Source organism: Peromyscus maniculatus, chromosome 21, assembly GCF_049852395.1.
Source record: "Peromyscus maniculatus bairdii isolate BWxNUB_F1_BW_parent chromosome 21, HU_Pman_BW_mat_3.1, whole genome shotgun sequence".
Classification (NCBI taxonomy): Eukaryota; Metazoa; Chordata; class Mammalia; order Rodentia; family Cricetidae; genus Peromyscus; species Peromyscus maniculatus.
This window is the reverse complement of record NC_134872.1, coordinates 35,628,484-35,643,206: the sequence shown is the minus strand read 5'-3', so window position 1 is coordinate 35,643,206 and position 14,723 is coordinate 35,628,484. Positions and strand designations below refer to the sequence as shown.

Below are 14,723 nucleotides of genomic sequence, written 5' to 3'. Positions count from 1 at the left end.
GGTCTGCCCAGCATAGACATCTCTCCTGGTCATGTGAGTGATACAGTATAACAGAATATAATCCACTTGTTATTCCTATGTCAAGGCTACACTTTCAATAGTAGCTGAATGATTGGTGTTTGTTAAGTTGCTTCCCATCATGAAATAAATACTAATTTTTGCCTTCATGATGTGCTTATTGTTTAAGTAATCAGGAGATCATGACTGGGGAGGGTTGAGGAGCAGATGCACACAGCACTATTCTAGTCTTGCAAACACGTTTTTCAGATGATGACTAAAAACTTTTAAAGCCACAAAGAGAAGGAATTGTGCATGGGCTAAAAAAACACAGAGCTTCAACTGGGTAGTGGGTGCTGTTTTCCTTTAAAAATAAAAATAACTGAGGGAAATTGGGTAGAGAGCACTTGGTATTCATTATTCTCCATATTTGTCAATATTTAAGCATCTCCTTGAAGCATCCTGCCCATAGGATTAGAATATTTTTAAGAAGTAATATGGCCATTATCAACTGTACCCACATTTTCTACTTTCAACCTTGAAGAGAAGCTCATCTGTTCTTGTCGCTGGGAGTCTCTTCCCTCTAAGAGGCTGTGATCCAGAAAATGTGTGATTTTACTGAAGCCTTTGCCTCCTTATTTTGTGCTAGGGAATCTTAACGTCTGAAAATTTGATTTTAAAAATTCAAGTAAGCTGAGCCTGGAGGTGCAGACCTGTAAATCCAGCACCCGAGAGGCTGAGGCAGGAGGACTACAAATCCAAGGCTGGCCCATGCACTAGAGAAAATTCACAGACAACCTAAGCAACTTAGCGAGCCTCTGTCTGGAAATGACGAGGGAAGTGAGTGCTCTCAGTGAAGCTCAAGGGTGAGTGTTTGCCTAGTGTGCAAAATCCTGGGGTTCACCCCCAGTTACTTCGGGCCATATTAAGCCAAAAGCATGAAAAGATCTAGATTTCTGAGATGTAATTAACCAAAGGCACCCAAAGTCTTCTACATCCTGATTCATAGAACTTGCTAATAACTGACATTCTAAGAGAAATGGGACATTGCAGATGAGATTTAACTAGGTTCTTGAGATGGGAAAAATTGCAATAGTAATAATAATAATCAGATGGGCTTGGTGTAATCACAGGACCCTTATGAGAGGGAGTTAATCATTGTCACAATCAGGAACATTAGAGGCAGAGTGATGTGGCCACAAGCCAAAGATTTTAAGCAGACTCTAGAAGGTAGAGCAGAAAAAAGGACAGATTCTCCTTGGAAGCTTCCAGAAAGGAGCACAGCTCCATCAACATCTTGATATTTTTTTTTAGCCAAGTTAAAGTTGTTTTTGATTTTTGACTTATGGAAGTGAGATGATCAAATGGATTGTGAAGCTCTAATTTCTTAGAGTAGAAATAGGAAACAAATACAAATAGCCTTATGCTTGAGAGTAGAGGGCTCAGAGCTTGACAAGAAGTGGACACTACCTCTGCTGCAAGACAGATGGACTTACTAAGAACTCCCAGGAGTGAGGGTCAGGTCTACAACAGCACTGGCTTCCATCAGACTCCCTGCTTGAGCACCAGGGCACCATCATTTACTAGCTGTGAAATCTTGAGTCCACCTTTGTTCTCCCCTTTATGAAAGTGGGGGTGATAATAGAACTTGCCTCATAAACAGGTTATGAGGATTAGCTGACACAACCCATACACAGTGTTTACTCAGTCCCTGGCTCCTAGGAAGGCTTCTCCAAACACCAACCTGCATGGAATAAGCCCTCAGCTATGTAGAAGCTTTGCCGTGTTTGCGGCTGCTCAGTTTTATTAGCTCGTTCAAAAGGCCACCCTTTCTTTGGGAAACTGCATGAAGTACACATTCTTCACCCATATAAACCTAAAAGACACACTTTTTTGGTTCTGGCGGTGGTAGTAACATTACGTCTAAATGCAGAATCCTTGAAAAAGTGGGGTGTTTTTTTTTTTTTAACACAAAAACATTTATATGAGCAATGGGTATGTTTGTTGCAAGGGCACAGGTGTGTGACTACCTGCTGTCTCTGATCTCAGAGCATCTGAGCTTTGATTATTCAACTGCCCCATGCCGTAAGAGAACTCTCCTTACAAACAAGTGTCTCGAGTTAAGGAAGACCACTGCATAGGCCATGGGCCATGCACACCATGCACATTGTGTTGGGATGGCCCTGGAGTTGAATCAGATTCACTATGACTGGAAGTTGCTTTATGGCTTGGCTCTCACTCAGTGGAGGCTCACTAGGGTCCCATTGTTCTGTTTTGCCCTTCAGTTCATTCTCATAATGAAGTCCTTCAGCACTATATGGGGACTGTACCTCTTCATAGAGGTCTTGGTATATGCTGTCACCTGCGTCACATTACATTTCCATCTTCGGGTGGCATTTAAGTTGGTTGTGGGTGATGTCCTGGGTTAATGTGAACTTGTGTGCCCATGAAACAGACAGTAGTCAAGAACGTGGCGTGCTTTGCAGGTGATGGGCAGCCGGGGTGTGAGGTGTGTGCCAGATGGAGTGAGAGAAGGATGTGAAACTTGTGCCCCAGTGAGGCAAGTGCATGAGGAATGTGAGTGCCCACCTTGCCAGCGTGTGTCTGATCTGACCTTTTCCCAAGGTATGCCAAGATGCCATGTCAAAACAGCTACCCTAGGAGGGATAGCGAAGGGCACAAAGTTGTGAGGAAACGCTAGAGAAAAGAAACAGAAACTTCCTTTACTTAGAAATTCTTGGAGCCTATTTTGAATTTCATAGAAACAGACACCACAGACTAGTTGAAATGACATCCAGGTATATGGAGAAGGGTGCGGTGAGGAAGACGAGCAGGGAGGAAGCCAGGAGAAACCTGAGAGATTGTAGGATTTTATGTTGTAGTTCAAGGTTTTTATATAATGTAGGAATAAAGTCAGAGAAGTGCTTTTATAGGATGAGAGTGGGTTTCAAATTACTTTGGACTTTTCAAATTTAGGATGCTCAAAGGAGGGTTGATGGTGATGGTGACCATGGGTTGACAGAGCATATAGATGTCAGGCAATGAGCAGAACGTACAGGGATTATTTAGGGCCCCAGGCAAGCAGAAGGCAGAGTGATTGTTTCATGCTTAGGAGCTGACCCGGTATTCTGACCGTGGCGGAGGCTGTGTTGACATAGAAGCTGCATCTTTCCTTCTAGCATCACAGCATGTGCCATGACAATGAATAAGTATGTGGAAGAGAACGTGTCTCAGAAGTCCTACACGACCATCAAGTACTTCATGAAGATGCTGAGCAGCGTGAGCGAGACCTTGATCTTCATCTTCATGGGTGTGTCCACCGTTGGGAAGAACCATGAGTGGAACTGGGCGTTCGTCTGCTTCACCCTGGCCTTCTGTCTGATCTGGCGAGCACTGGGTAGGGAACAGTCATTTGTTCAGTCGGTGACAATGACCCAATGGGACTTCTTTCTGCTGCGGCTGCCTCTTTGTCTGTCTTCTCCTCCTCCTCCTCCTCCTCCTCCTCCTCCTCCTCCTCCTCCTCCTTCTCCTTGTCCTCCTCCTCTCCCTCCTCCTTGTCCTCCTCTTCTCCCTCCTCCTTCTCCTCCTCTTCTTCCTCTTCCTCCTCCTCTACTTCTTTCTCTTCCTCTTCTTCTTCCTCTTCCTCCTCTTCTTCTTCTTTCTATTCCTCTTCCTCCTCCTCCTCTTCTTTTTCTCCTTCTTCTTCTACCCCTGTTCTCCTCTTTTCCCTTTCCTGTTATTTTTCCACTGACTTCTCATTTTCTTCCTAACCTTGTTCTTTTTCCATCCCCATCTAATTTTTCTCTCTCCCTATTTTCTTTGTGCTTCTATATTCTTTCTAGGCTTTTATTGTAAATAAAATTAGTCTCTCTTTATGTCTCTAATTCGGATGGGTACAAGCATGTTATCCTGAAACAATAAGATGCTGTGGATGTTCTGTATTTTAAATGTGTTGCTCTGATTGGTTAATAAATAAAACACTGATTGGCCAGTAGCCAGGCAGGAAGTATAGGCAGGACAAGGAGAGAGGAGAATTCTGGGAAGTGGAAGGCTGAGACAGAGAGACACTGCCAGCCGCTGTGATGAGAAGCAACATGTTAAGATACCAGTAAGCCACAAGCCACACAGCAACTTATAGATTAATAGAAATGGGTTAATTTGAGATATAAGAATAGTTAGGAAGAAGCCTGACACGGCCATACAGTTTGTAAGCAATATAAATCTCTGCAAGTTTACTTGTTTGGGTCTGAGCGGCTGGGGGACTGGCGGGTGAGAGAGATTTGTCCTGACTGTGGGCCAGGAAGGAAAACTCTAGCTACAATAAGACCAAGGACCTAAGAGTCCCCAGGATTCACAGGATGGGGTAGGAGGTGGGGTGCACACTTTGCACAGTCTCCAAGACTCAGAGGCTTGGAAGCCCAGTTCTGTCCCTGTCTGTCCATATTCACACAGTCTGTTCCCTCTGGTTCTCTTTTTGCCCACAGGTGTCTTTGTCCTGACTCAAGTGATTAACTGGTTCCGGACCATTCCCCTGACCTTCAAGGACCAGTTCATCATTGCCTATGGAGGGCTCCGGGGTGCCATCTGTTTCGCCCTGGTGTTCCTCCTCCCTGCTAATGTGTTTCCCCGAAAGAAGCTGTTCATCACGGCCGCCATTGTTGTTATATTCTTCACCGTCTTCATCCTGGTGAGTGCAGCTATTTCTTCTAGAAAAGTCTCCCTCTTCCTCAGGAGGAAGCAAGCACTTTCTGGTCACCTGAGTGAATGCTGGTGGTGGAGGCAAAGTGGCATAGGTGTGTTGAAGCCTTGGGAGTCACCCGAACAAGGAACATGATATTTCCTGTCTGGGTTCATGTGCTGGATGGTGCAGGACATTACAAGAGTCCAATTTGGTCACTTGGCCCCCACAGAGGAAACAGTTATTTAAGGAAACTCAGCTCGGGGATTTGTGTTTACTACTGGAAATTGACAAAGTGCATGCCCTAGCCCTAATCCTTGTCATTTGCCTTGCTCTCTGACCTGGTAAATGTACTTGCTAAGTGCTGGTTGTGAGCCATGACCTTCCAGCAGCTATTTGACAAGAGCTGGCTACTGACAGGGCTTTGATTGGAACAGGGAACTAGTGAGCCCAGCAGATTGTGGGGAAGCTGTAAGCATGGTTCATCCGTCCTCATAATTTAGTCAATATGCCAGCTCTCAGGAGATTATATTCTGTGCATAGTCATTTAACAACTATGAGTTCTTACCAGAGCAAAATATAAGAATATACCCCTGTCTCTGCAGAACTTCCGTTCTTGTCAGGGCTTAGGGGAGGGTGGTATAAGCTAGGAGAGAAACCTAATGGTTGAAATATGGAATATACTTAAAGGGGGAAGATACTGTACAATAAATAAGACAGAGATCATGGATGAAGAGGGTGACATAGGCAGCGGGTAGGTTACAACTCTAAATTGATGGTCACAGAAGGGAAAAGTGGGGAACTATGACATTTGAGCAAAGGCCAGTAAGAGGCGGAGGCCTTAGCCAAGGTGGAGGACATCCCAGGCACATGTGCTGAGGGAGATCATGTTTCCTTCGATGTGGAATGTTCTTGGCCAGAGTATAGGGTGGGCTAGAGTAACAGAGGCTGTGTTGGAGGCTTGTATTATGTAGGGCTGTGAAGAGCCATATAAGGAGCTTCACTTCTCCAAAGGAAGGGACACAAAGCAGAGGCCAAGGCAAGCTGAATACAGGCCCCAATGGTGGCCGGAAGAGAAGAAAGATCCTGCTGTACATTCTGAACATGGAGCCTGCAGGATCTCTCTGGATGTGATCAATGTGAGGAAAGAGGAAGCTTCATTGACTCCCAGGGCTGGTGCCTGAGTGAGGGGAAGGATAGACTTACCCTCAAGTGAGAAGGGGAGATCTGTGAGACCAGAACTAGAGTTTGGCAGTTCGGTTACAGGTTCGTTGGGCTAGGGATGTCTGTGAGACTTACAAGTGCAGACACTGGCTGGGCAGGTATGAAGAGTTCAAGTTCAGTAAAGAGGCCAGTCCTCAGCTGATGGTATCTGAATCCACAAGGTGGGATGAGTTATCTGGAGCGTGAATATGGACATTAAAGAAACAGAAAGGTACCAAGAGTGAGCCCTGAGGCAACCTGACCTTAAGGCCTTGGCAGGGAAGGAGACAGTCATGGAGACTAACACGTGATTTTCATTGTATGTAATCATCTTTAAGGGCTTCCCAAGTACCTTACCCACAGTGTCATCTCAAGTATTTGTTCCTTTAACTGTCAGAACTGTTCTCTGCCACATAACTTCAGGAGGTCATTGTTCCTGGTTTTTGGATAGGGAAAGTATGGCCTAGAAATTGAAGTTAAACAGTTTTGTAAAATTTATCAGTACCAGATGGGTCTGTACCACGAGTCGAGACTCTGCAAGAAAGCCAGGTGTGAAATAACACTCAGCATTGCATCCCATATAGATTCTTCTAGCCAATTCTCCACAGGACAGCTGGGCTTTGCTTGTGCTAGGACCAATCTGAGGACAGTGGGCTTTGTGGAATCCTGGCCATGGATGCTCACGATGCCCATGGATCCTGTTAGCTTGAGAGATGGCACTTTCCCTTCCAACCTGTGTCATCCACACCTTCCCTTCAGTGGTTACCTCAGGGTGATGAGCATGTCAGGTGCCAGGTTAGAGATTTCCTATGTGTGCCATCACATTTCATTCCCCAAACAAACCTCTGACACAAAGACTGGCATCACCTCCCAGGAGCAAACTCATCCTCAAGGAAGAAAATGACCCCAGGGTGAAGTCCTGAGCCTGGGGCTGGAAAAAGCCCTTTGTTGTTTAGCATCCCTGGCTCGCTGAAAGAAAGCAGCATTTGCTAGGTTATGGTTATATGTGAGTGATGGTGAGACTATGTGCAGAGAAAGACAGTCGTAGGAGATTCCACTGCTGGGTAAGCATCATGGTGCACTTGCACAAACCCACTTACACACCCAAGCTTTGATATAGCCTATTTTAATGTGAAGTTTCTTTGAAGCATTTTTTTGTGATGGTAAGGCACCAGTACACACACTGGCTTAGACCTATGCAGAATCAAGACCGTCGGTATCCCTGTGTCTAGCTTTCTATTTGTCTCACTGAGAGATCTTCAGGGACAAGAGCCTCCATGGAGCTGTCACCCTCATCGATAAAATGCTTTCTGGAATCCTTTGGAGCACCTACCTGAGGCTGAGTACAGGGATCTATTTTTAGGGGTACAAGGAGTTTGTTGTCAAGTAACAGTGAAAGCATGGTACAAAATACAAGTGGACGAACAGTGTAGAGTAGTCATTGTTGCTGTCAAGTGTTAAGTGCAGTACATGGCTATACAGGGCATACATTTAGACAGCTAGCAGTCCTGTAGCTCTATTTGCCCCAGTCTTACCACACACAGGTGAGTGAAGCTTTCTGTTCTGGAGTTACAAGGGCTATGGCATCACTGATAGAGCTTCTCGGCTTCCTGTTGTGCACAAGGTCTGTTGTTGATCACATGACACAAGTGTGAGACTTTCATTTCAATTACAGCTGTACTGCAGTATTAAGACTCATATTGACTTGAATCCCCTCCTTAATGTTAGAAGATGTCACATATCCTCTGTGTACTGAGGGGAGGAACGTTCCCCTGACTTCACCTTTTCTCTTCAGTGTTTATGGAACATTTGCAATAGGCCATTCGAGTTGCTCTGTAGCTGGTTTTATTTTACTCTTTGGGGGCCCACGCCCAGCCCCCAAATAAATACATGGAGACTCTTCCTTACTTATGAATGTCCAACCTTAGCTTTGCTTGTTTCTAGCCAGCTTTTCTAACTTAAGTTATCTCCTTTCCCTTTAACTACATTTTGTCTGTGGGTTTTTCACCTTTCTTTATTCTGTATAGCTTTTTCCTTACTCTGTGGCTGGCTATGTAACTGTGTGGCTGTGTGGCTGACCTCTGGTGTCCTCCTCTCCTTCTTCTTTTCTCACTTCTTCCTCTTCACTCTCTTCCTAGATTTCTCCTCCTAGTTATTCTCTCCTCCTGGCAGCCCCACCTGTTTCTCCATCCTGTTTAGCTATTGGCCGTTCAGCTCTTTATTAGACCAATCATGTGTTTTAGACAGGCAAAGTAATATAGCTTTACAGTGTTAAACAAATGCAACATAAAAGAATGCAACACATCTGTGTATCACTAAATAAATATTCCACAGCATAAACAAATGTAACGCGTCTGAAACTAATATTCCACAACATTGGGATAAAATGTGACACAAAGTAATTTTCACCTCTTGGATTTTCACCTCCCACAGTGGCCTAGGCCAGAATACATGTGGATACAGACCAGAAGGGGCCAGTGATTTTTCTATTCTTTCAAGACCTACTGATTACCTTGCCATCACCTAAGGTCCTCCTAACTGCACAGTGCGTAGTATGAAGGGGCTGCTCCTTCCAGAACAGATGCTGTCATCCCAGAGTACCAGGCACAAAAATAGAATTGTATGACCTTAATAGGATGAGGAACTAGGTCACTGGGAGAGGACCACAGTCCCCAGCACAAGTACTCAAGTGCCTATAATACAAAGCCAGTCCTCTGCCACAGATACCACAGGCTTGGTGCAATTATAGAACACAACTGGTGTGACTTCATAGAAATATGCTAATTAAAGATAGGACACATCATATAATTTTAATAGTTTTTACTCATTAGTCTTATCAAACATAAAAATACAAATCTAGCCAGGCGGTGGTGGCACACGCCTTTAATCCCAGCACTTGGGAGGCAGAGGCAGGTGGATTTCTGTGAGTTTGAGGCAAGCCTGGGATACAGAGTGAGTTCCAGGAAAGGCACAAAGTTACACAGAAAAACCCCCTCTTGAAAAACAAACAAACAAAAAATCTATGGTCAGAACATTATGTATAAAAAAAGTATTAAAAATAAATGCCATCAGTCATGGAATGTATGTATAGATGATTTATGTTAACACATTAATACCGAGTTATCATTAATAATTTTGGCCTATTTGAGGTTGAGACTAAATCAAGAAATAAATGTAAATTATCAATTACCTACATTATATGCCTTTGCACTCACTTTGTTTTGTTTTGTTTTTTTGAGACAAGGTCTCATTGTGTAGTATGGTCTGACCTAGAACTCAGTTTGTAGACAAGGTAAAACTCATATTCACAGAGCTCTGTCTGCCTCTGCCTCCTAAGTGGTGGGATTAAAGACATGTACAATGTGTATGAATATTTGATGTTTAATATTATGGACAACTTGTTCTTTTGATTTGTAACAAATCAGAAGTGGGAATCTAAATTTATCTCTTTGCTGACTTGTAGCAACAGTCCCAGGCAACAAGCTATGCTGAACAGCACCACTCTAGACTTTCAAGTCCTATGCCTTAGGCTGTTATCAATGACACTACAGTAAACATGTAGAACTTAAGACACCTTGGATAGATAATACTGGCCACAGAAATCTAAGGTTAGCAAAGTCTTTTGTGGAAGTGATGATGAATCCAAGGTATGAAGGATGTGAAATCAGCTAGCATCTGGGTAAATAACATTCAAGGTGGAAGGAGTATGTGACACAAAATCCTGAAACAGAAAGTGCTCAGAACAGGAATGAAGATCCAGATGACCACACTGCAGCAGGTAGATGAAGGCACACATTGCTGAGTTCAGAAAGCAGAGGTAGAGTGTGCTTTAACTGAAGGTTATTGAGAAGCGCTTGTAGCAGGAGAATGGCATGCCTTGAACAGGTATCATTGCCTCTTTGATGGGAGACAAAAATAGAAGCTGGGAGACTGCGATGGGTTCTTGTGCATGCAGGTAAAGGTGTGTAAAGGTTCTAATGGAGAAGAAGAAGGGACTCAGGCAACAGACAGACAGTTGGAGCCATGCATTGGCTGCTTTGAGTATGGTGAACATGTCAAGCTAACTAACCCTCTATTGAAGATGCATTTTAGGGTTCAGTTTTGAGACCATGCTAGTGCACCCAGGCCAGTCTTTCCCATTATAAACTAAAGGGTCACTTGGTCAAGTTCATTCTGATGGCCATAGGGAAGGAGTGGCCATAGTTCTCCAGTTTCTACTCATATTCCTTTTCTGTTCCAGTGTGGGCACACCACTTGACTATGACCCCTTCCTTCCCTTCCCATACCACTCTCATCAGTGTTTCTCTAGACACTACAAACACACACATGCCCATGCATGTACACACAAATTTATACTCCCAACCTTCAAAAAGAAAGAATATATTTTTTCTTTTAAATCAGAATCGATTAGTGAAATAAACCTAGAGAGAAATATTTTGGGTTTTTGAGATACGATTTCTTCTATGTAACATCCCTGGCTGTCCTGGAACTCACTTTGTAGACTAGGCTGCCCTCAAACTCACAGAAATCTGCTTGCCTCTGTCTCCTGAGTCCTGGGTTTAAAGACATGTACCATCATAGAGTACCTAGTTATAAATCCATGCATAAAATTGTGCCTTTAAAATAGAACACCTATTCTTCTCCAAATGACAGCTCTTATGTTGTTGGATCCATTATTCAAGTTTAAAAATTATTTATTTGTGCATGAGTGCTTTGTGTGTGGATGTTTGTGCATGACATACACGCATGCCTGGTACTCTCACAGACCAGGAGAGGGCATCAAATCCCCTGGAACTTGAGTTACAAACAGTTATGTGATGCCATGTGAGTGCTGGGAATGAAACCTGGGTCTTCTGTAAGAGCTGCTGGTGCTCTTAACCACTGGGCCATCTCCCCAGTGGCCCTCATTATTAAATTTTAAGATCTATTTCCCTATCCTTACTTCATAATTTCTTGAAGGATAAATTCTTTCAGTCTGATATATCAAGTTAAGACTGTCTTCAAAAATAGGTTACATGTGACTTGACATTATTTATCATAATTTGTCATGATAATTTAAACATTGCTTAAATCATGATGCTAATTTGAGTAGCACATTATCATGCCACTGAATGTAGCACTACTTATGGAATAGCAAATGAGTAAACAATCTTGATTTCTAGACATCTAAGTTCATTTTCCTCTCAATAAAACCAGTAATGTTATTTATGTACAGTATGACCCCGTTGCTCATGGTTTAAAATTATATTATGAACTGTGGGGGGGCAGAGCACAAAATGAGACTTGAATAGGGCCAACCTGATCCGGTCTTTTGACCTTGTTCCATGTAAGTTCTATCAGCCTCAGTTTACCTAGCTGGGGGGTAGAGATTGTGAGATCGCCCTCTCAGGACTTGTCGGGAAATATGTATATACGGTACAATACCTGACATTGAGTTTTGACCTCATGGTTTTATGTAAAATATTAGGCTAAGCAATAATAGAAAAGTTGACATCTTTCGGTATACTTCAATTTGAGCAGAAAGATAGAGTACCATAATCCTTAGTTAGTTATCCTTTCAGTTAAGCAGAAGACCCCAAGAATTCTATAAACCCATTCAATAGCTTTCTGGAAGTGAATGAAGTAGATGTAAAAACAGCAACCCATCAGCTCTCTGTCGCCATTGCCCATTGATGAGGTAATGCACATCCTTGTGCAGACTGTGAAGCAAGCAGGTGGGTAGTGACACCAGTCTGCTGGTTCAGAGACAGGAGACTTTATTATTCACAGTAGAAGCAGTAGCTAGAACATTGTGTGGCTTTGTGTCACTTTTCCCTAGCCCTTGGTTCCATAGAGGTGACACAAAGGGCCCATGAAGGACATACGCATGTGTAATGGTCTGCTTTATAGGAGAGCAACAGAGATTAGGAATTTATCACTGTCTGTGGAGGGTGATGTTATTTTATTTCTCAAGATTGCTCATTGCTGGCACCCTCAGGAATGCCCCTGGTAAAAGACTCTTTGTACAAGCAAGAACATGGGGATGCTCAGGACCCATGGTGCCCTGAGTAATAAATATTTCCTGACTGTGTCTGCCAAACTGAATTGATGGTACCCCCTATTTTATAGGCATTGTGGGGACTCTGGAATGTGCTTCATTTTGTTAATAAATCACTAGGTTTAATTAATATGACATTATCAACTGGGAAGAATTCCATAGAAATCAGGATATTTAAGATAGTCCTAAATAAAATAATCCATTTTTTTAAAAGGGAAAATTGTATGGTAAACAATTTAGGATGTGTGTTGCCCAGTGCTGTTGACTGAGCAATCAGGGTTAATTTAGTGATGAACAACTTGGGGGATTATTAAGTCTGTGGGATGGAAAATAATTTCTCTATAGCTATCCAGAAGTCTATGATCTGGAATTCATGATAGAAGCCAGGTGGGTGGGACACACCCCAACTATGGTGTAAACCTAAATAGATACCTTTTAAAGAATGAAATGGGAAGAAATTATCCATAGATGAGGGAAGAAGTATAAAAATGGTCTGAGTGTTAAGCCTAGAAACACAGCATTATTGGGGAATTGATAAATTGTTGAGGGAGTGAACATGGTATTTGATGATAGAAGAAGCATGGAAGGAGGTGAGCGGCAGAAGCCACGTGAGAGAATGTTCAAAGAGAGGATTCCATAGCCTCCACAAAAAGCAACAGCATCATGAGTGAAGAGTGGCCATCCTCACGGGAGGTCTGTGATGAGGGTGACCTGTTGACTCACCAGATCCACAAGAGAGGCACAAGAGGCAGGAGATCTGCAAGGGAAGGGGTGACAGGCAAAGGACCCTTGGCACAGGTGGCTTTTGTTTCAGGTTTTCTAAGGTCAGAGCTTCAGCCACACATTTGATCGTGGAAAGTGTAACATGGGCAGATTTCTGTAGACCACAGTGGAGGAAGGTATTGTTTATCAGAAGGAAGACATCTAACAGAGTCCACTGTGTAGATGGTGAGTGCTGGAAACCAGGGGCAGCCAAGGAACACTTTATAACTCTCATTCTGTTTATCTCAATCCCAAGTGATTTTTTTTTTCACAACTTGGTTTATAATCTTGGCAATCAAGGTATTAATGTGAGAATGCCCTAACAGAAGGTAGCAAGGCCATGACAGTGATAGGCTTGTATGTATGTATGTATTCATGAGTGTTATGTGTGGTGTGAGAATGTTTGTTTGTATGTGTCCATACATATGTGTGAAGTGTGTGTGTGTGTGTGTGTGTGTGTGTGTGTGTGTGTGTGTGTGTGTGTGTGTGCGCGTGTGCGCGCGCGCGTGCGCGCATGTGTGCACAGGCATGTGTGTGTCTTTAGGTATGCTTACAGAGGCCAGAGGAAGACTTCAGATATATCCCTCTATCACTCACACTGCCTTATTTCCTTGAAATCAAAGCAGGCAATCTCACAGAACCAAGTGTTCTTCTTGTTTTTGCATAAGCTGGTGGTCAGCAAGCCCAGCCATCCTCCTGTCTCAGCTTCCCCCTACACAGCGCTGTGCTTATGGACATATGTGGCCATGCCTGACTGTCTATATAGTTTCTGGGGATCTGAATTCTGGCATTGATGCTCATGTAACAAGCACTGTTACTCACCAAGCCATCTCCCCAGCCAGACAAGGCTGGTTTGTAATAAATGGAAAGTTTCTTACAAGTTTCCTAGGGAAATCCTTGCTAAGTCACCAAGGAAATATAAGACGCCCACCTCCCCCTTTTGGCAGTATTAATTCCACAAATCAGAACTCACTTTTTCCTGTGAATGGACCAAAAAAAAAAAAAACCATTTATTTTAACCAACCAACAGATTAGTCTTTCCTCTTCTCTTCTCTCGCTGTCAGAGGCAGAGGTGGAGCAAAGCAGAGAGAGAATAAGATGGGGATCTCACTGCCCAGTGACTCTCCACGTCCTTGCTGTTAGGTGAATCTGAGTCAGCCATCTCTTTGTGTGTTTGTTGTGCCAAACTTGAATGACAGGGGAAAAACTGTTTGTACTTTTCAATTATTTATTTTGACATACTGTTGGTAAACTTGGGGTTTTTATTTTTAACTTTTTAGCCCCCACAGATAGTAGCAAGCTGTGTTCTTCTTGGAAGTTCCTATCAAATTGCTTCCTAGGTAACCCAAATTAGAAATTTTCCAAAGAGATAAAGTAGGTGTCCCCTTAGAGGTATCCTGTCTCTGTCCTTCCAATCCAAAGGCTTTGGCTCATGTAATAAAATATCTTGATTGACCGGACATGACATGCACACATGTCACATGCTCTACTTCTAAATAGATGCCCGAGGAGGGAAAGAAGGAGAGACAGAGAGAAACTGAACAGTACCTCACAAATGATTCCTCAGTGTGCTCAGAGAGCAACATAGTTCCAAGAGATGAACATATACTAAAAGGAGTGTCATTTCAATTAGGTGCATAACTTTTAAGTTTTATTGTGAACATATATATATATATATATATATATATATATATATATATATATATATATATATGTTATGCATTTACAAACTGGAGTTGATGGGGTGTATCCACACTTGCTTCTTAGAGTTGGTCAGTGCTCTTTAGTCATTTAGTTCATTAACTTCCAGTCTGTCAGTCTAATAGGAGTCAATGTCAGGATTGGGCTGCCCATCCTTACTTTCATATACTGTGGTTCCAAATGCTGCAATATTCCCTTTTATTTACTGACTCAGTGTTGAAAGGGGAAAGGTAATAGCAATTAGTCTCTCCAGAATATGTTAGATGTTTTCAGTGTTAAGAATTACATGGATTTGTGTATATATATATATATATATATATATATATATATGTGTGTGTGTGTGTA

General features: G+C 42.8%; 1 protein-coding gene across 1 annotated transcript in view; it reads left to right on the top strand.

Annotated features, from left to right (window-relative positions):
* Positions 1-14,723, top strand: part of Slc9a2 (solute carrier family 9 member A2) — an 87,580-nt gene that overhangs the window by 55,079 nt on the left and 17,778 nt on the right. The window contains exons 4-5 of the mRNA XM_006987497.4: positions 3,177-3,394; positions 4,482-4,684. Coding sequence (XP_006987559.2) covers positions 3,177-3,394; positions 4,482-4,684 — 421 coding nt within the window. The remainder of the gene's footprint in view (positions 1-3,176; positions 3,395-4,481; positions 4,685-14,723) is intronic.